The sequence below is a fragment of the Crinia signifera genome, chromosome 2 (assembly GCF_055691185.1).
Source record: "Crinia signifera chromosome 2, ASM5569118v1, whole genome shotgun sequence".
Taxonomy (NCBI): domain Eukaryota; kingdom Metazoa; phylum Chordata; class Amphibia; order Anura; family Myobatrachidae; genus Crinia; species Crinia signifera.
This window is the reverse complement of record NC_139218.1, coordinates 163,352,705-163,372,785: the sequence shown is the minus strand read 5'-3', so window position 1 is coordinate 163,372,785 and position 20,081 is coordinate 163,352,705. Positions and strand designations below refer to the sequence as shown.

At 46.7% G+C, this 20,081-nt stretch overlaps 1 protein-coding gene across 3 annotated transcripts in view; it reads right to left on the bottom strand.

Annotated features, from left to right (window-relative positions):
• Window positions 1-20,081, bottom strand: part of LOC146060192 (cadherin EGF LAG seven-pass G-type receptor 2-like) — a 264,989-nt gene that overhangs the window by 83,192 nt on the left and 161,716 nt on the right. For all 3 annotated transcript variants that reach the window (XM_083173157.1, XM_083173156.1, XM_083173155.1), the window contains exon 27: window positions 16,422-16,534. In XM_083173157.1, coding sequence (XP_083029283.1) covers window positions 16,422-16,534 — 113 coding nt within the window. The remainder of the gene's footprint in view (window positions 1-16,421; window positions 16,535-20,081) is intronic.

The window sequence follows — 20,081 nt, the reverse complement described above, 5'->3', positions numbered from 1 at the left end:
CAATGGATGGTAAAGAAACTTGAAGTTATTGTCTGAAATAATTCAGGTTGCCCAATGGGCTGATAGTTACCACTGAAGGTGATTTTGGTCCAATCCCGAACGCTGAATTGCGGAATGGTCCTCAAATATAAGCGACAGTGGGGCCACAGTTGGTCAGGGACCCAAATGGTGTGATAGGCTAGAAGCTGTTATAGCCACAGTTGTCTCAGGTCGCTAGAGGCTCCAATATCAGGGATGGCATATGATGGCAGGTGTCCTCATTTGTTGTAACTAACCTTGATTCCTGCATAAAGATGTACCCACGTGGTAGCAGCAATAATAGACCGCAAGTGCGGAGTGTGGATAAGTTGATATCCCTCAGGATTGGGAGTGGGCAGCCCAGGGCGCTGAAAAGTCCAAATAGTGAAGGTCCAATGGTAATCAGCTGATCCGGTCCAGGCTGTAACCTAACGCGCTTCGCTGCTTGTAAAGGTGCAGCTTTATCAAAGGTAGCCAAGTGCAACTCTGGGAATTGCTGTGCAAGACAAGTAACTAACATACATTTAGAAAATGAAGGCTGTCAGTCATTAATACATATATCTCTATAAATGTAAGAGAGAGCGCCACACACCCGGAGAATTAAAAAATACAATCCACATATTTATTAACAATAATTCATTATTTAGAAATATTGTATATAAGCGGGTGTGGATCGTTTTATCGACGATACTTAGGTCGACAGTCATTAGGTCGACACCGTTGGGTCGACAGGGGGCAAGGTCGACAATGTTCAAGGTCGACATGGTTGATGGTCGACAGGTGTCTAGGTCGACATGGGACAAGGTCGACATGGGTTTAGGTCGACGTATGCGTTAGGTTGGCATGTTTTTTTTTTTTACCCGAATGTCGACACAGTCGACATGGACACAGTTGGAAGTCAACCGCAGCCCCTAGCATCGCCCGCTTCGCTCGCAATGCTTCGGCCATGGTGCCTCGCTGCGCTCGGCACAATATTTTGTTCTCCCACCACGCCCTAGTGGATGGAAGGGCATGAAATATCGCATGTCGGCACATGTCGGCTCCAAAAACAGTGAAAAAAACCATATTGACCTAACGACCCAACGTCATAAGGCATATGTCGACCTAAACCCATGTTGACCTTGTCCCATGTCGACCTAGACACCTGTCGACCTTCACCCATGTCGATCTTGCCCCCTGTCGACCCAACGGTGTCGACCGAATGACTGTCGACCTAAGTTCTGTCGACAATACGACCGTATCCCATATAAGCATAAAAAGCCAAAATACATAAAGACTCAATAATGCATATAAATCAATAATGCAACATATCAACTCCTTAATGAATAAATGTGTTAGCAGACGGTGTAAAACTGCTTACTACAGCTCCGGAATAGTGACGTGGTTTTTAAGAAGAGTCAATTGATTAATGAAGTAGTCTCCAAAGTACGGAGGAAATAGTGTTAGAACAATCTGATTATGGGATATGCAATAATGCTTGTAGTTCGTCAGTTCTTATAAAACCCACACTTTGGAGACACTTATATAGTAGGCTGATCAGTACTCAGAAAATTTACTAAGCCAAATATGGCTAAAATATTCGTATTTGTATTAATAAGTACGTATATTTTAGGCGTATTCGTAATTTTTGGCATTTACTATGCCAAAAATACAACAATTAGTATTTGTATTCTGAAGTACGAATATTTTAGGCGTATTCGTATTTTTTGGCATTTACTATGCCAAAAATACAACAATTAGTATTCGTATTTATGGCACATTCGTATTCGTATTTACGAATGCATACACCATCGACAGAAAACGAATAGGAATCACCATTTAAAAAGAATGGCGATACCTACTGTAATTTACTAAGCGGCCGTATTGAAAATATGGTTGTTAATTAGCGGGATCCGGCCAAATACGCCTGGAAAATACTCTTCATTTTTCAGGCATATTTGGCTTTAGCCTGCACGGATCAGTCCAATCCATGCAGGCTGCAGTGTAAAAATAAATTGAAAAATAAATAATTCGAAAAAACGTCATGGGGTCCCCCCTAGGGGCATAGCCAGCCCCAGGCTCAAAGAGCCGGTCCTGGTTTTAAAAAATCAGGGAACCAAACAAATAGAGGTTTCCCGTCTTTTTTAAAACCAACACCAGGCCCAAGAGCCGATCCTGGTACCCAAAATACAGGGGACAAAATAAATAAGGGTCCCCTGTATTTTAAGAACCAGCACCAGGCCTAATTAGCCAGTAGGGTAATGCCACAGCCAGGGGACACTTATTATATAGAGCCAAAAAACAAACCGACACGCAAAACCAGACCAGACGAAGAAGTGAGCTGCAAGATGTCTTTGATGACATCCTGCAGTTCCTCCTCCTGAATACCGCCATTCAGGGGCGGATTGGCCTAACGGGAAACTGGGCCGTTTCCCGGTGGGCCGGCACCTTTTCTGGCAGGATCAGTCGCCTATCCTACCTAAATGGGCCGCCGCGGCATCTCCGTGCTGGGCCGCGGCACTGTGCCCTAAAATGAAGATGGCTGCGTGTGCATACTACTTCCCTCCAGCTCCCTCCTCCCTGCTGCTGCGACTGCAATGAGCTGCAGATAGAGCCGATGGCAGCCAGGGGGAGCACCTCTCAGACTGATAATGTCAGCCTGAGAGGGGAGAGAGACGAGGAGCAGCAGCGCTGTGGCCGGGCTTCAGCTTCCTGAATTATGTGAGTCACACTGTGGGCTCTGGGGACATTGGTTGGCAACCTTGTTAGGGAATGGGGGCGGGGAGGGGGGGGGGGCAAGGGGAGAGAGACTCACTCCTGTCACTGTGTGTGAGGGACATGGGGAATAAATCTCCCTGCATGTGCCTGTGGCAACCATAATACCCCCCCCCCCCCTCCTGTGGCAACCAGCATAAAATCCCCCCCCCCCCCCCCGAGCACCCAGCATGTAACCCCTGCAAGGAGCATATAACCCCTGGCAACAAGCATGTAGGTAAGCAGCACTTTTGTACTATAATATATACTGGGCATTACGGTGTGTGCTATAATGTGTACTGGGCATTACGGTGTGTGCTATAATGTGTACTGGGCATTACGGTGTGTGCTATAATATATACTGGGCATATCGGTGTGTGCTATAATGTGTACTGGGCATTACGGTGTGTGCTATAATGTGTACTGTGCATAACGGTGTGTGCTGTAATGTGTACTGGGTATTACGGTGTGTGCTATAATGTGTACTGGGCATTATGGTGTGTGCTATTATATATACTGGGCATATCGGTGTGTGTTATAATGTGTACTGGGCATTACGGTGTGTGCTATAATGTGTACTGGGCATTACGGTGTGTGCTATAATGTGTACTGGGCATTACGGTGTGTGCTATAATGTGGTGTGTGCTATAATGTGTACTGGGCATTATGGTGTGTGCTATAATGTGTACTGGGCATAACGGTGTGTGCTGTAATGTGTACTGGGAATTACGGTGTGTGCTGTAATGTGTACTGGGCATTACGGTGTGTGCTATAATATATACTGGGCATATCGGTGTGTGCTATTATACTGGGCATATCGGTGTGTGCTATAATGTGTACTGGGCATTACGGTGTGTGCTATAATGTGGTGTGCTATAATGTGTACTGGGCATTACGGTGTGTGCTATAATGTGTACTGGGCATTACGGTGTGTGCTATAATGTGTACTGGGCATAACAGTGTGTGCTGTAATGTGTACTGGGTATTACGGTGTGTGCTGTAATGTGTACTGGGCATTATGTTGTGTGCTGTAATGTGTACTGGGCATAACAGTGGCCCTTATTCTGATCTGTGCGGAAATTCCCGCATTCTTACGGAGCGGTCCGCACGCCACGGTGTTTTGCCGCGTGCGGCCATCGTCCGTAGAAACGCCCACGTGTCCTCCGCATTCGGACGGACTCACTCTTTAAGAACAGGGCGTGTTTACGGACGACATACAAACCATGCGTGTGCGGGAGAAACACTCCGATTCGGCACGGTATTACAGAGTATTACAGAGTATGCTCGGGAATACCGCATCCGACCGGGAGCCAAGCGGTGCTACCGCACGTAAGCGGAGTATTTACGCCAAACAACCCACTATGAAGTATCTTCTGCAAGACATCACATGACCCACTTATTCAATTACCTATCCTCATAAAAAACTGCTTATTTGGAAATGGAATCAATTAGATTCCAATATATCCTTACAAGCATGCCTAACACATGCATTGCACACATTAACCCTTACAGCAATTGAAGTGCAATGCTTTGTATTACACCCTGTGTAAAAGATTATAAACAATCTACACATATACTATTTAAAGTGCAAATAAAACCAACAACTGTGAACTTGCATAAAGAATTTTATTAACGACCCAATTAACATAAATATAAAAAAAGTAAATAAGAAATTAAAGAAGCAGGTCCTTCAGGTCCTGCAGGTGTGCTTGCGCCAGCTGCAGCTGGTGCTCCAGTCGCCGGAGGGCCCCATGCACACCCTCATCTGCCGGTGTGGTGTCATCTGTGGGCATGTCAAAGGGGCAACAATTAGTCATGTTATTCTTGCATACATTTCACATCCTGCGACATAAATTGCACAAATGCTAGGTGACATGTGTGTATATATATATATATATATATATATATATATATCTATGTAGAGCATGGGTCCTCAAACTGCGGCCCTCCAGATGTTGGGAAACTACAAATCCCAGCATGCCTTGCCACAGTTTTGCTATAAGGAAGTGTTAAAACTGTGGCAAGGCATGGCGGCATTTGTAGTTTCACAACATCTGGAGGGCCGCACTTTGAGGACCCATGATGTAGAGAGATAGAGACACACATAGATAAATAGATATGACACATATATACATACATGCTAAGTTATTTACTACATACTGTATTTTGTGGCCTATACACTTTACTCTGCAGAAGACATAACAGTCATATTGTTTCTTCTCAGTCACAACCCACCCATGACTAACCAATGACAAGCAGGTCATGGGCTCCGTCAATAAGAACTTGTCACAATCTGCTCAGTCTATAAGTTCAGTGATGGTTCGTGGCATGGGAGTTATGCAAATGTAAGGAATGCACAGTACACATCCTCAAATTCATAATTCTGTCTAAACCAACCTACAATTCTGTGACGGGCAAAAAAAAAACTGAAGTACAGGGGGTGTTTAGGTAGAGGAGGCTCCTGGGACACTGGCAACTTCTGACTCCATTCCAAGGTAGGCCGGGCCATACTCCATTTATAGCATACATCCTAGAGTTTATAAATAACATTCACCAACAATATAGATTCCACTATTTGATGGGTCATAATCCACGCTTGCAGCAGGTGAATTTAAGCCACAAATGATCCACTCATCCCTTTACTCCAGGATCCAGTTTAACTACAACGGTTATGTGGCAGTCAAAATGGACCTCCAACCCATCCCACAAACCTGTGTAATTCAGAGGTGTCCTGGATGAAAGGTATGCCTTGGACACCCCATCTAACCCGTACCTGTATCTGTAGCTACCCACTTTGGGGTCTATATGATTAGTATGGGCCCAAAATTTGTAATCAACAGTGCTAAAAAACAAATACCAGTACAACTACTTCATGAATTATGCATTATGTCAACATACCGATCTGCGCCGACTCCGGTGCCTGGCACGCCTCCTCCCCCTCTGAATTGGAGGTGTCCGGGGCAACTGTGGCCTCCTCAGCCCCCTCCTCTGCCATCTCCTCGGGCACAACATCCTCCTCCTGCAACTCCTCCTCCACCTCCTCCTCCACCTCCTCCACCTCCTCCTCCTCCACCTCCTCCTCCTCCACCTCCTCCTCCACCTCCTCCTCCAACTCCTCCTCCACCACCACCACCACCTCCTCCTCCTCCTCCTCCTCCTCCGCCACCAACACCTCCTCCTCCGCCACAAACTCCTCCTCCTCCGCCACAAACTCCTCCTCCACCTCCTCCTCCACCATTTGCTCCTGGCCAACTTCCTCCTCCTCCACCCTTGCCGGCACCTCCTCCTCGGGGTGTTGGCCCTCGTCCTGGGCCAGGCCTGCCTCCGCCTGTTCACGGGCCTGTCGGGCTCGGGCTCGTGCTGTGTGGTAGAAAAAAACATCATGGTCAATGTTGGCTCATTGTGGCACATTTATTAATCCAAAACAAGACATACATGGAAGGGTGATAATGATGGCAAACGATGCAGGAAAGTAGCTCCTTACTGTTAATGGACTCCAAAGTGTGTCATTCAAATTATTATGTGATGGTTAGTAATTTGTTCCCACATTACAACCCAGGCATTTATCAATGTGTAACACATATTAGATCGGGCACATTGTATGCATCAGAATCCTCAATGCTATGGCATTACATATAAAAGCCTCATGACTGCATGTTAACCAGGAAGAAGCACACATAACAGTCTATGGACTTTTAAACCCATGGACACCCACTTATCATGAGACACATTTTATTGCTTATATATGCTATGTTGTAAGTGCGAAATTTCATAGCTAAAATACTCACATTCCGCAATTTCGCCCCTTAGTTGTGTCAGCAGCTGGGGCTGGCGCCTGCGGAGGTCGGACCACCGCCTCTCCAGCTGCCCGAGGGACCTACGCACCCGAGTGCGGGCGTAAATCCGGCGCCCTGCCGCAGCGTAAGCCCTCCGCTTATGGCGGTTGGTTATGAAGGGCCCCGCACGGCCCAGCCTTGTCTCCATGACGGAGACAAGAACTCGCAGCTCCTCATGCGTGAAGGGTTCTGCCCTCCGTGTCTCCGCCATGTTGACAATGGCATATATCAACCAATCAGGTGGTGGCATTGGTTGATCACAGTTATTTGTGTTAATAACTTTATTGTTCATTTTTACATTAACAGCGTCTCTGCGCCAACACAAATGGTGACAAATTCGCATGCCTTCAAAACCGTAGTGTTGATGTATGGGAATGAACAAATCTGATATATATAAAACACAGTGTGTATGCACTTAGCAAATCCAATGAGCCCGCGCTCCGCCAAGCAACGCGTGCTATAGCTTAGCAACGCATAGCTGTAGTTAGCATTACTTACTCTATGCATATATGTGTATGCGTACATTTATGTGTAAAAGACACATACACACACTTGCAGGTATCCGGAAACCAGCATTATACAGCAGCCCTGCCTGCCTGCCTGCCTGCCTGCCTGCCTGCCTGCCTGGCTGCCTGGCTGCATGCTCCTTGAAATGTTGAAACATGTGCATAAATTCCAACATCATATATATATATATATATATATATATGCAAACAAATCATACATCAACACAGGAAATAATCCCCTACACATTATAGAATAAATCAATGTACTCACCAGTCATCAGGGATAGTATCAACTACAATAATGAAGATATAACAAACACATTAGATGCCTTGTCCAAGGTATAATAATTCCCACCTATATTGAACTTCCCCCAAAACCAAACACATATGCTAAATATCTCCTATTTCTTTGGCATTAGGAGGGCAGGCTGGCTAATGGTCGGTTTGTAACACTGACAACTAACACACTGGACTTATTTGAAGGGGTGATTGTGACTAAAATGGGTGTGTTAGGTCAACTCAATAACATGTACCTGAAATATCTTTGCGCCACAGAGTCCCGCAGCTGGTATCCCCTCCGGCATTCAGGGGCGCGGGATGGGCGCATGGGCGGATCTTGCGGCTCAGATGGTACCTCCCACTCCTCAAAGGGTATCTCACGCCGCACAGCAATGTTATGCAAAAATACACACAGGCCCACGATCCTCGACACCATTTCAGGCGCATATTGCAAGTCACCACCAGTGCGGTGGAGCACTCTAAATCGACCTTTTAAAAGGCCAATTGAGCGCTCCACCACTTGCCTGGTGGCAACATGCGCCACATTGAATGCCTCCTGTGGGCCCGGTGCTGGGTAGCTGTACGGCGTAAGTAGCCAGGGCGTACATGGGTAACCGGAGTCACCCAGAACCCACGCATCACGGCCTTCCAGCTCTTGTAGTCTTTGCCATATCCCGGTTTGTCGGATGACATGCGAGTCATGGGCACTTCCGGGAAACTTCGAGTTGAAGGCGAGAATTTCCATGGATGGGCCACATACCACCATCACGTTCAGTGAGTGGAACAATTTGCGGTTCCTATATATCTTCTCACTTCGAGATGGAGGCACAAATGGTACATGGGTGCCATCCACAGCCCCTATCACATTAGGGAAGCCAGCAATTTGTTGGAAGGCGTGCTGGCTTCTGCCCAGGGTCTCGGGGGCAAATGTCATGGCCATGAAGTGCCCCTTGCGCCTGAACATGGCCGACGTCACACGCCTCAGGATTCGGCAGAAGGCCGGCTGAGATATTCCAGCAAGTACTGCCACTACTTGTTGGAACGATCCTGAGGCGCAGAAATGCAACACCGCCAGCAGCTGTGTGTGAGGCGGAATTGCTGTCGTGATCCCGTGTAGAGGTTCCAAATCGCTCTGAATTAGGTTGAGCAGATCCAGAATTACATTTGGGGGTAACCGGTACCTAGTAAGTACCTCATCATCGGGCATAGCAAACAGAGTCACCCGTGTGCGATAGATTCTAGCACGTCCTGGCCTCCTTGGGCGACGAGTGGGGAGAGCCGCAAGTGCCCTTAGCCTCCTCTCCATGTAGCGCAGAATAGCTTCTGCAACCTATAAAGAAATGAACATAAATACTGATGCACCTATGCACATAATGGCCATATCCCACTACAAACTGATTTGTAGCCTTCTATACGTACAATTGATGGCCGCCCCGTGTAATCACGCAGATCCATTTGACTCTCTAATGATGACACAATAATATGAACTCAATACACACCGTCCAAAACACACAGATAAAGGTGTCAGCATTTTTTGCCAACTTCATGTACTATGAGACATTTCATCTATTGCTGTGACATGTTGTCCTGCAATAGATGAACCCACACAGGTTTAAGACCTGTGAGTGAAATATTGAACATGTGACATGTTGCAATAATGATACACACACTTTGCTGGCCCAACAATCTGTAGGCAGTGAGGCAATGGTGCATACCTTCATACACTTACATAGTGAATGGATATCATATCTACAAGGAGCATGGAAGAGCTTACCTTAGACCCTGACAAGTCGTGATCTGGAGACAACTGATTCTACCAGCAACTCACTATTTATTGGGCTCTCACATGTGTTGTCTATAACAGTAGAGATGAGTATTGGCTGACTTGTGGCGTGGATTCTCTAAGGGAATGGGCTACTTTTAGCTTGCAATCAAACGCCATCATACGCCAGTAGTCATGAATCAAATGTCATGTAATGCTAGCAAATAGCATGTGTATTGTGCAATAGTCCCAGGTGTATCCGAAGATTCTATGCAATGTTATAATTGGTGACCAGTATTTCATTTAGAACTTTCGCCAGGTTTTCCACAATGGAATTTCCGCCACCGTATGCGGCGCGAAAGAACAGCGACGTACGCTCACGCACGGAACGCAGCTGCCGCTGATGTCCGCCAAACAGGATACTCAAACAGTATAAAAAGGTGTATTACAGGGTGACAATGTTGTTGCTAACATGTCTGGCTCCCAACCAGAGTTAGACCCAGAGCTCCAGCAACTTTTTGCCCAGCTGGACTCCAGCACCACCTATGTGCCACTGCACATGCAGGCAGTGGGTAATGAGGAGGCTGCTGGCCCTTCTACAGCAGGCCAAGCTGCACATGACCATTCGACAGCAGAGCAACCAACACCTGGCCCTTCTGCAGCAGCCCAACCTGCAGCTGGCTCATCTGCACCATCAGCAGATTTGTTTGGAACACAACAGGGGACTTCACAAGGTAGTACCATGGCCAGCACTTCAAGTGCAGCGACTGGTGCCAGGGGGCGTGGCCAGGGACGTAGCAAGGGGCGAGCCAGTGCAACAGCCGAACCACCAAAAAAAAACAAGGCATATGAAGCACAGGAGCTGGCCATCCTGGTTCCCCGAGCACGTGATTGGATAGAGTGCCCATCCGAGAAGCTGACACACACACGCCGATGGAAGATTTGGGAACAGATAACGGCAGAGATTAATGCAGTTGCGCCACAAGTTCGTGAGACGGACCATGTGAAGAAGAGGCAAGTTGTTTTGTCATACATGTGCCCAGTAATAGCCAAGTAATGATTTAATGGATGCTTATATGCATTTTGCAAATGGCACATGAGGTTGTTACGATACACATACATTATTGCCATGTTATTTCCTTGAGAGTCAGAGTAGGGTGATTGTGAATGTGTATTGTAACGGTTGATATCATAGTTGCATGTAATATTATATATGGGACATTAATCACATGTTGTAATATGTAGCACATAGCAATGGCTGCAACAGCTAACATTGGGAGTGACATGTATTAATATGTCAACTTACATTGCAGGTGGCAGGACTTCAAAACCAACCTGAAGAGGAAGATGACCAAGCGGTGGGACCACAGCCAGACATCTGGGGCCGGCCCCATGCCATCAGGGCTAGAGCTCACCCCCCTGGAGGAGATGGCGGAGAGCTGTATCTCAGTTGAGGAGATCAGGGGGGTGAGCACGATGGATAGCGAGGCCCCAGCTGAAGTGTTTGCGTCTTTTCTGGAAGGTAAATATTGGTCATGCCATAAACTTGTGCAAGTAATTATCGTAGAATGTCTCCTAATTGTGTTTATCTTTTCCCACAGACACCCCACCGCTTGGTGAGGACTCTGCTCAGGAGGTGGAGGAGTCCGTGCCACCTGGCCCCAGAGGTAGGCCTGTGCAGCAGCAGGCATCGGGCCAAGCCGATTTGGCCGCCTTGGCCCAGGTGCTTGTGGACATCAACCAGCAGGGAGATTTCGCATCAGAACGGATGCGTAGGACCGAGGAGATCCTGGCGAGCTTGGTCAGCACCCAGCAGTCCATCGCTGGGAGCATGCAGGCCATGGCTGAGTCACATCAGGCCATGGCTGCAAGTGCTCAGGTGCTGGCCGAGCAAGCCACCCGCCAAAATGATCTCCTCCTCCACCATAATGAGCTTATGGTGGAGCTGGTTACCAGCAACAGGGTCCTAATGTCATCCGTTTCTGGTGCATTACCAGCGGAAACACTCCCTGCTGGCAGGAGGGGTAGACCAGCCAACCCCTCCACATCATCTGCTCCACCTGCCCCAGCATCTGGGCGTCCCCGAAGAGCTGCTGCACAGGCCAAGGAGCCTACCAAGGCCAAACGTGGTCGGAAATGAACTTGTGGCCGCATTAATCTCTACCGTTATGTGTTCCCAAATCTTCCATTGTGCTGTGTGTGTCAGCTTCTTGTGTCCAATCACGTGCTGAGGGGAACCAGAACCCTTGCTTCATATGTCCTTTGTGGTTCCCCTGTTGCCCTCTTGTGCCTGGCATTACTGTCAGCTGTACTTGAAGTGATGGCCATGGTACTATCTGGTGAAGTCCCCGGTTGTGTTCCAAATGAGTCTGCTGATGGTGCATATGAGCCAGCTGCAGGTTGGCCTGCTGCAGAAGGGCCAGGTGTAGGGTGCCCTGCTGGAGAATGGTCAGGTGCAGCTTGCCCTGCTGTAGAAGGGCCAGCAGCCTCCTCATTTCCCACTGGCTACATGTGCAGTGGCACATAGGAGGTGCTGGAGTCCATCTGTGTGCTATTATATTTGTGTTTTATTATTATTTATTTTGCTGCATTCCTGGCATGTTGTTTATAGTTTTGATGTTTAATTTTATGGTCATTGCATGACAGTGGCATTGAGTGTGACATGAATATAAATAAATGTGTTTACTTTACCCAAAATGTGTGGTTTCATGAGTACATGTCGAATACACATGTGTATTGCTAGTATTAATATTCTGTCATGTCAATTGTTAGCAGTTTTTAAGTGTGGGACAAGTACAGCATATGTGGGGGATTACTAAGGTTTCCTTGAAGCAGCAATGGTTTCAATTAAAGCACTGACAAGCGTCCTATTAGTGAGTAATGAGTAAAGGAGTAGATTGTATTGGGTTCAGGTGTTAATGGTTGTAGTCATTAGGCGTACGTTCGCCTACCGCATGAACGAGTGGTGTCCGCAAAGCAATAGTACACTTGTGGACACCGCACATTTCAGCCCTTTTTGCTCGCGTGCATTCGGAGTGGTTTCCGAATGTACGCCCCCCAACATAAGTGTACTCCCCCGTGTCCGCCCATGTTTCCGCCCCGTTTTGCCCACTTTGAAACTACGCCCATGTGTCATTCCGCATGACGCCCATAATACGCCCCTATTTCCCGACTGATTGCGGGGACCAGTTTTGGACGGGCTTTGTCCGAACTGGTACCGAGTCAAGGCGTGGCACATGCGCGTAGCGTTCTCCACGCATGCGCAGACGCCGTAAAGACGCTATCCGTAAGAACGCGGTAAAGTCCGCATCAATCAGAATAAGGGCCAGTGTGTGGTGTAATGTGAATTGGTACTATTATGTGGCCACACCACTTCCCCCAAAAAACATGCCCTAAATTTTTGGCGCGTCCCTTCGGCATGCACTGTCCCTATTTTCGGATTTATATAGTTGCTAGTACTGTGAAGGTTTCCCGGGAACCACTTTTTTGGGGGGTTTTCGTGAACACTAAGTATCGTTACTACTGCAGGCATTATGTGTATAAGCGTTGTTACCAGCGGTGTAGCTAGGTGCCATGGTGCCCGGAGCAAGGGCATATTTCATGCCCCTCCTCCCGGTAATGAATTGGGGGCGTGGCTAACATGTGTTGGCATGTTACATTTGAAATATATAAGACACTGTAACGGAATCTGCTGCACTATATAAGACACTTGTAACGCAATCTACTGCGCTATAGAAGACACTGTAATGGAATCTGCTGCGCTATATAAGACACTGTAACGGAATCTGCTGCGCTATATAAGACGCTGTAACGGAATCTGCTGCGCTATATAAGACGCTGTAACGGAATCTGCTGCGCTATATAAGACGCTGTAACGGAATCTGCCGCGCTATATAAGACGCTGTAACGGAATCTGCTGCGCTATATAAGAAACTGTAACGGGATCTGCTGCGCTATATAAGACACTGTAATGGGATCTGCTGTGCTATATAAGACAATGTAACAGAATCCGCTGCGCTATATAAGACGCTGTAACGGAGTCTGCTGCGCTATATAAGACCCTGTAATGGGATCTGCTGCGCTATATAATACACTGTAACGGGATCTGCTGCGCTATATAACACACTGTAATGGAATCTGCTGCGCTGTATAAGACACTGTAACGGAATCTGCTGCGCTATATAAGACACTGTAACGGGATCTGCTGCGCTATATAACACACTGTAATGGAATTTGCTGCGCTATATAATACACTGTAACGGGATCTGCTGCACTATATAACACACTGTAATGGAATCCGCTGCGCTATATAAGACACTGTAATGGAATCTGCTGCACTATATAAGACGCTGTAACGGGATCTGCTGCGCTATATAACACACTGTAATGGAATCTGCTGCGCTATATAATACACTGTAACGGGATCTGCTGCACTATATAACACACTGTAACGGAATCTGCTGCACTATATAAGACACTGTAACGGAATCTGCTGCGCTATATAATACACTGTAACGGGATCTGCTGCGTTATATAACACACTGTAATGGAATCCGCTGCCCTATATAAGACGCTGTAACGGAATCTGCTGCACTTTATAAGACACTGTAATGGAATCTACCCCCTCCCCTCCCCCTGGCCCCACGAATCCCCTAAACCTTGTTTATTACTATGTTTATGAACATTATTAATTAGCTGTAAAAGTAAAAAAAAAAAAAAATCCACCTTGAACCAACAGATACTGTAGATAACAGGGCGGCAGCAGAAATTCTTCTCCTCCAGCCTGGTGACTCTGGAGTGCCGAACCGAGCAGCAGCAGGAGGCAGGCGCCGGGCAGGGCAGCCGCCGGCACACGCTGCCGCCGTTACGTTAGTGTATAATACACCATGGAACATTTGCGGAGGGGGGGTGGGCCGGTGGCGCCATTCCACCAATCAGCGCCCGGAGCATGAGCTCCGGTGGCTCAGCCCTCCCTACGCCTCTTGTTGTTACTACTGCTGGCGTTATGTGTATAAGTATCGTTACTACTGCGGGCATTACATGTATAAGCATTGTTACTACTGTAGGCATTGTGGGCATTATGGGCCTTATTCTAGTTCACTCTTTCTGACAAAATCCTTCTTAGATGGACAAAACCATGTGCACTGCAGGTGGGGAAGATGTAACTTGTGCAGAGAGAATTAGATATGTGTATATTTTTTTGTGCATATGTGTATATATTTTTTTAATATATATATATATATATACACACACACACACACATATATATATTTATACATATACGCCACCCTACCTGAATCCCCTTCCCTACCTGAATCCTCGCAAACCCACATCCTATGCCACTCTGTGTCTCCCCTCTGTCATCCTACAGTACATCCTACGCCACCTTGCATCCGCCCTCCCTGTATCCTCTGCCACCATGCAACCAACGCCACTCTGCGTCTCCCCTCCCTGCAACCTCCATCACTTTGCGACTCCCCTCCCTGCATCCTCTGTCACTCTGCGTTCCCCTCCTACACTGCATCCTGTGCCACCATGCCCCCTCACAATCTGCATCCTATGCCACCCTGCGTACGTCCTCCCTCCCTTCGTCCTCAGCCACCCTGTATCTCCCCTCCCAACATTCTACGCCACCCTGCGTCCCCCCTCCTATGTGCCTATTCTGCAGTCTGAGGGGCTGGGGACATGGCCAGCAGCTCGGAGAGCAACTAGCCATGCCCCCACAGCGGCGAAAATGGGGCCTGGCCTCATTGAAATAGGCCACACACCCATAATGCTAGGGCCCCCCCATTAGGGCTGCTCCTAGATATTTCCCAGGCTGGTTTTAATTCCCAATCCGCCCCTTCCACCATTGGCCGCCTAGTGGCACCTAGCGACCGCTGCAATCCCTCCCCCTACTCCTTGGCCTTGGAGTATACTCACAGTTGCGTCTCCCAGACAACTGCACAACTCTGCTCCACTGCTGCTCCCCTGCCCGGCCACACAGCCCGTCAAATGCCCCGCCCATCCTTCCCCCCTTTGTACCCTCTGCCGTGTTTTAGTTATTAGCCAGTAATATATACAGGCCAGCAATGTATATATTACTGGCCCCACTGGCCACCAATGATTTATTTATTAGCCTTTCATACAGTATATATACAATAGGGTGGAGTGAAAAAACTTAAATTGAGAATTTCAAAATCGGCTAGTGTGGGAAAGTTGTGACTTGACCTGAATAAGAAAAGTGCAAAAGCTTTTTGATCTGAGTCAACATCTTCTGTTCTGGCAAGAGGCCTGAAGTTTCACTTTTTTGGTGAAAATGACGAAAACTGTGAAGATGCTCCGATCTAGTTAAAATTATGTCATGATGTCTTAGAGTGGTTTATTAATATACTTTAGCTTAGTAAAAGATAGTACGAGCTTGTCCTAGTGCAAAGTGACTGACTTTGGCGGGAGAAAATATCCCTGATAAATGACCCATTTTCATGGTTTCAATTGTGAATATGGTGTTTTCTCCGGAACATTATTTTTTTTTTTTTTTTGGGGGGGGGGGGATGCTCTGTAATTGATGTGATCAAGAAAAGAAACTTGGTGAAAAAAAACAACAACAGGGTAAATCCCTTTTGTTTGCCTTTAATAGAATAGTGCACCTATGTGTCTTCTAATCCCCAACTAACTCTTTGCTGAATGCTCCAGTAAGTTCAGTAACAATGTATTACACTCTGTTCTTTAGGGGCAGGATTTAAAACACTTCTGTTTATTTACAGTGCAGAAATCACTCCCCCGCAATGTTGGTAGACTGTAGCCAACACCCGTGTGTTCTCAGCTTAAGCAGGCTGATGCTATGGTACACTGCCACTGCACTCTCCAAGTAGTCAGACTCCAGAAAGCCTGCCTGTGTAAGAGAGGGGCACTGCTGCTGTGCTGTACTATCCTTGGGAGCATGGCTGGTTTAGCCAATCATCCTGATAGCAGCAGGTCGCAAATCGTGGAGGCTCAGCTGCGGGCCAGTAGTATGGAGATTATTGGACAAGTCTGATTGAAGATGCTACGGGTCAGCTTTGGGGACAGGACAATCAGTCACTGGTTCCTGGGAATCATCTCAGGCCTTATAACCGCTGCACTCCCTGCACCCTCGGTAGTCACACCACTGTGTATCAAATATATTTAGTTAACTCAACAATAATCAAGTTAATATATGTATATTATCATGAATGTTACTCATTTTCATTATTAAACATGATTTGATAGATATCTCTATAACAATGTCAAATTGTGGCTTTACGTTCCCATTAATATAAAGCTTACCAAGATAACAAAAGCAGCTGGTCCAGCAAAACTCCAAATTAGAGTGTCAGAAATGGACAACCAGCAGAAGTCGGGGTTTCCATATCCTTCAGGATCAAGTCCCACTGCTAAACCTTAGAGGGTGAAAGCAAAGAAAAGTGATGATATGGGAACTACTCTATTGCAATTGCCTGTGAATTACATTTTTGCACAAGAGGAAAGTAAACAAAAAAAGGGCCACACTAAAAATAACTATATGGATTTTAAGAAATACAATATTTACATCTTCAATGTTTTATATGTTTGTACAAAAAAAAAACCCTCCTTTTTGTTTGATGATCAACTATTTTTAGATAACAATTATATACAGTGTAAGGGATTCCTACTGACAAAATATATTTGAAGGGAATTAGTGTTAAAATAATGTTACAAAAGAAATAACAATATTGTGCATGATCTTTACTGAAATAGGATTTATCACAAAAAAAGATGTATGGAAGCAAACACCTTTACATTCTAAATGACCAAATGAAAAAAGAACATTGGCTATAATGCATTGTATATCATTTACTTGCAAACAAATCACGTTTTACAGTCTACAGACTTGTTCTCTCTATAATGTCAGGTGACAAAGGTGACATTTGTACTGGTCCAAAAGAGTCCAGTGGCTTTGTCCTTCTTGCCTGTAAAACCGTGCTGCTCTTCTGCTGTATTCAGCACAGGGTATACAACACACAAGGCTGCCACAATTTTTTGGTACTTGTGTATTATCACCGCATCGCATGCCACTAATTAAGGTATGCGATGGACCCGATTTCAGCCTTTTCCCGGGCTGAGTATACAATTTTAAAATCGCGTCCCATTGAGTCCCATGTTAACCAGCACCCCCAGACCCGATTTTTAATTGTATACCCACCCTGATGGGTAATAAATATGTTAAATGCGCCCACGTTGTTAACGGCCCCCCACTATCATTGGCAACCCGAAGCGTGGCGAGCGCAGCGGTACGCGTCCTCCGACCTTTTCATACCCCCACTATCCACGTCGGTGCGGACTTGTTTTTATAAAGTGTGGCGAGCGCAGCGAGCCACCGAGCCCGAAGCGTGGCGAGCATAGCGAGCCCCGCGAGGGGACACGCATTACTTCACAGGTATACGTGTGCGCTCGCCACGCTTCGGACTCGGTGGCTCGCTGCGCTCGCCACACTTTAGAAAGTCAACTCCACGCTGACGTGGATAGAGGGGGTATGAAAAGGTCGGAGGACGCGTACCGCCACCCCTTGCGGGCTCTCTGTGCTCGCCATGCTTCGGGTTGGCGTTCATAGTGGGGTGGCGTTAACAATGGGGGGGGGGGCATTACACATACTCATGAAAATCGGGTCTGGCGGGGCATTTAACATGGTAATAAAGGCATATGGGTGCCGTTACAATTACAAATCGGGTGAATTCGCGTCGCATCGCATCGCATGCGTTCATATCGCATGCTATGCGATTTTTCATTGTACAATGCCCTGCGATGGAAATCGTGGGCACCGTGATAATACACAAGTACCAATTTTTTTTCCAGAGAGGAGCCGAAATGCCTGCAGGTCAGGAATAGGAGCAAGGCAGCAGATGACAGAAACTTATTGTGGGCTGTGCTGAGAGACACAAGTGAGGAGTCTGCAAATGGAGGTGACAGGGAACACAAAAGCCTGCGGAGACACAAATGGATATGCTGGAGAGACACAGGATGATAAGGTTGATACATAGGTGAAACAAGGGGAGTATATAAAATAAAATATAAAATTATATAAAATATACCTACATCTATTTCTGCCACGCTTTTCACAATCATTCTGGCTTCAATGTGATAAAAGTTGTGGGCGGGGGACAGCTACACCAGCACACCACAAACATGGTGTGTGTGTTAAAGTCCCCTATCTCCCAATGCACCCACTGACATGTTAGAACAGGCTGGCTATCAGTGGATAGATCTGGCTGCTCTGTAGCCAGCCCATGTGAAAGGGCCCATAAGCTGTCACTATGATTTATAAGGCTGGCACGGCTTTTGTCCATCCACTGTTTTGCCATCCGAGCTGAAAGGATAGTGTGAAAAAACCCTCAACGGGTAGGCTGCCGCTCAGTCACTTGGGCAGACCGGCTGCAGGGAACTTGTGCCCCCCCCCTGGCGGCATGGAGTAAGTGGAGGATGGTTTTGACTGCTCGGTGGACAGACGGAGAGTAAGGTGCAGGCTCTCTCTTATCTGCACTTCAGGCACTGATTTTTTTATTAATAGCAGCCACTGCCGTCCTGATCACTTTGGCTGGCACTGACCAGGCTGCATGGCAGGATGCTAGGAGTCAGGCGGAGATGCAGGATTAAGTTCCGGTGGCCTCAGGGTGTGAGCATCAGTGACTATGCTCTGCACTTCCGCGTTGCAATGGAGGATTCAGTGTTCACCCACCCAATCACTACAGTGACCAATGTGCCTGCCTGTGTGACTGTTACGTGGGGTTTTTCAGCACTGACAATGCACAGTGAGTGCTACTATATCGCTGGGGTACTGCACACTGCATATCAAATATCTCTCACCCTGCATCCTCTCTGTCATGCCTGAGGATTTCGGCTGACCCTGGGAATCCTCAGTTGTAGGGGTAGATGTATACACAAACCGAGGAGCCCTCAAAGGGTTCTTAGACATGCACACTAATTGAAGGAAGGCCCGAAGGTGTGACCAGGACAACAGAGTATTAAAAAAATGAATCTTTTATTAAACTGAGGTACTGTCCGAAGAACTGCCCTATCCTCGTGAAATATCAAGAAAGGAGACTTGCATGACAATGCTCCCAACTCTGACACCCTTTTAGCCGATGCACCCTTTTAGCACGTATAGATGATAACAATGGCATATGCTAATGGTGTAATATGAAGTATTTTAACACCGGCAATTAATACAGTACAGTCACTAGTTTGGAACTCGACACCCAGGGGTGGAGATGATGTTATAGATGACTCAGAGCACAGAAGAGAATAGCCATGAATAATGCTTTGAAAAGGGACACTTTTACTGACCGGAAGGCACTTTTGGATACAAACCAAAAGAGGTAACTTAGTACCGATGTAAGAACTGAAGAATTAATGTTTGTTGAACAATCGATGATTAAAAACTGAATATTCGATGTTGGATGAACAATTGATGATGAAGAACTGAAGAATTAATGTTGGATGAACAATCGATGATGAAGAACTGAAGAATTAATGCTGAATTAGTGAAGAATCGATGTTTGATGAACAATCGGTAGTGAACTGAAGAATCAATATGACTTGAAGAAATACTGAAGCATAAAAAGAAGTCAGACGGCACCTTTAGTTGGAAATGGGTGCAAGTCTCTTTAAGGTGAATAACTAGCATAGGAACTGGAATCATAGAAACTGGAATGGTAGCACTTATCCATCTGCAGAGAAGACAATTGAATCACTGATGATTTGCATCTGATTTCACAGCATACTTTTTCCCACAGGTTGAAGGTGATTGTCTGGGCAATTATGCTGGAAGTGATTGGCTGGTCAAACTCAGGTGACACCAGCCAAGATAGCCAGGGAAAGTACGTTTTATAGTAGTATGGCTGCGGCCTACTGTAATGGCAGTGGATTGCGGCAATGGCGGTGGCTCTGGAGGACCAGACATGACCACTGAAG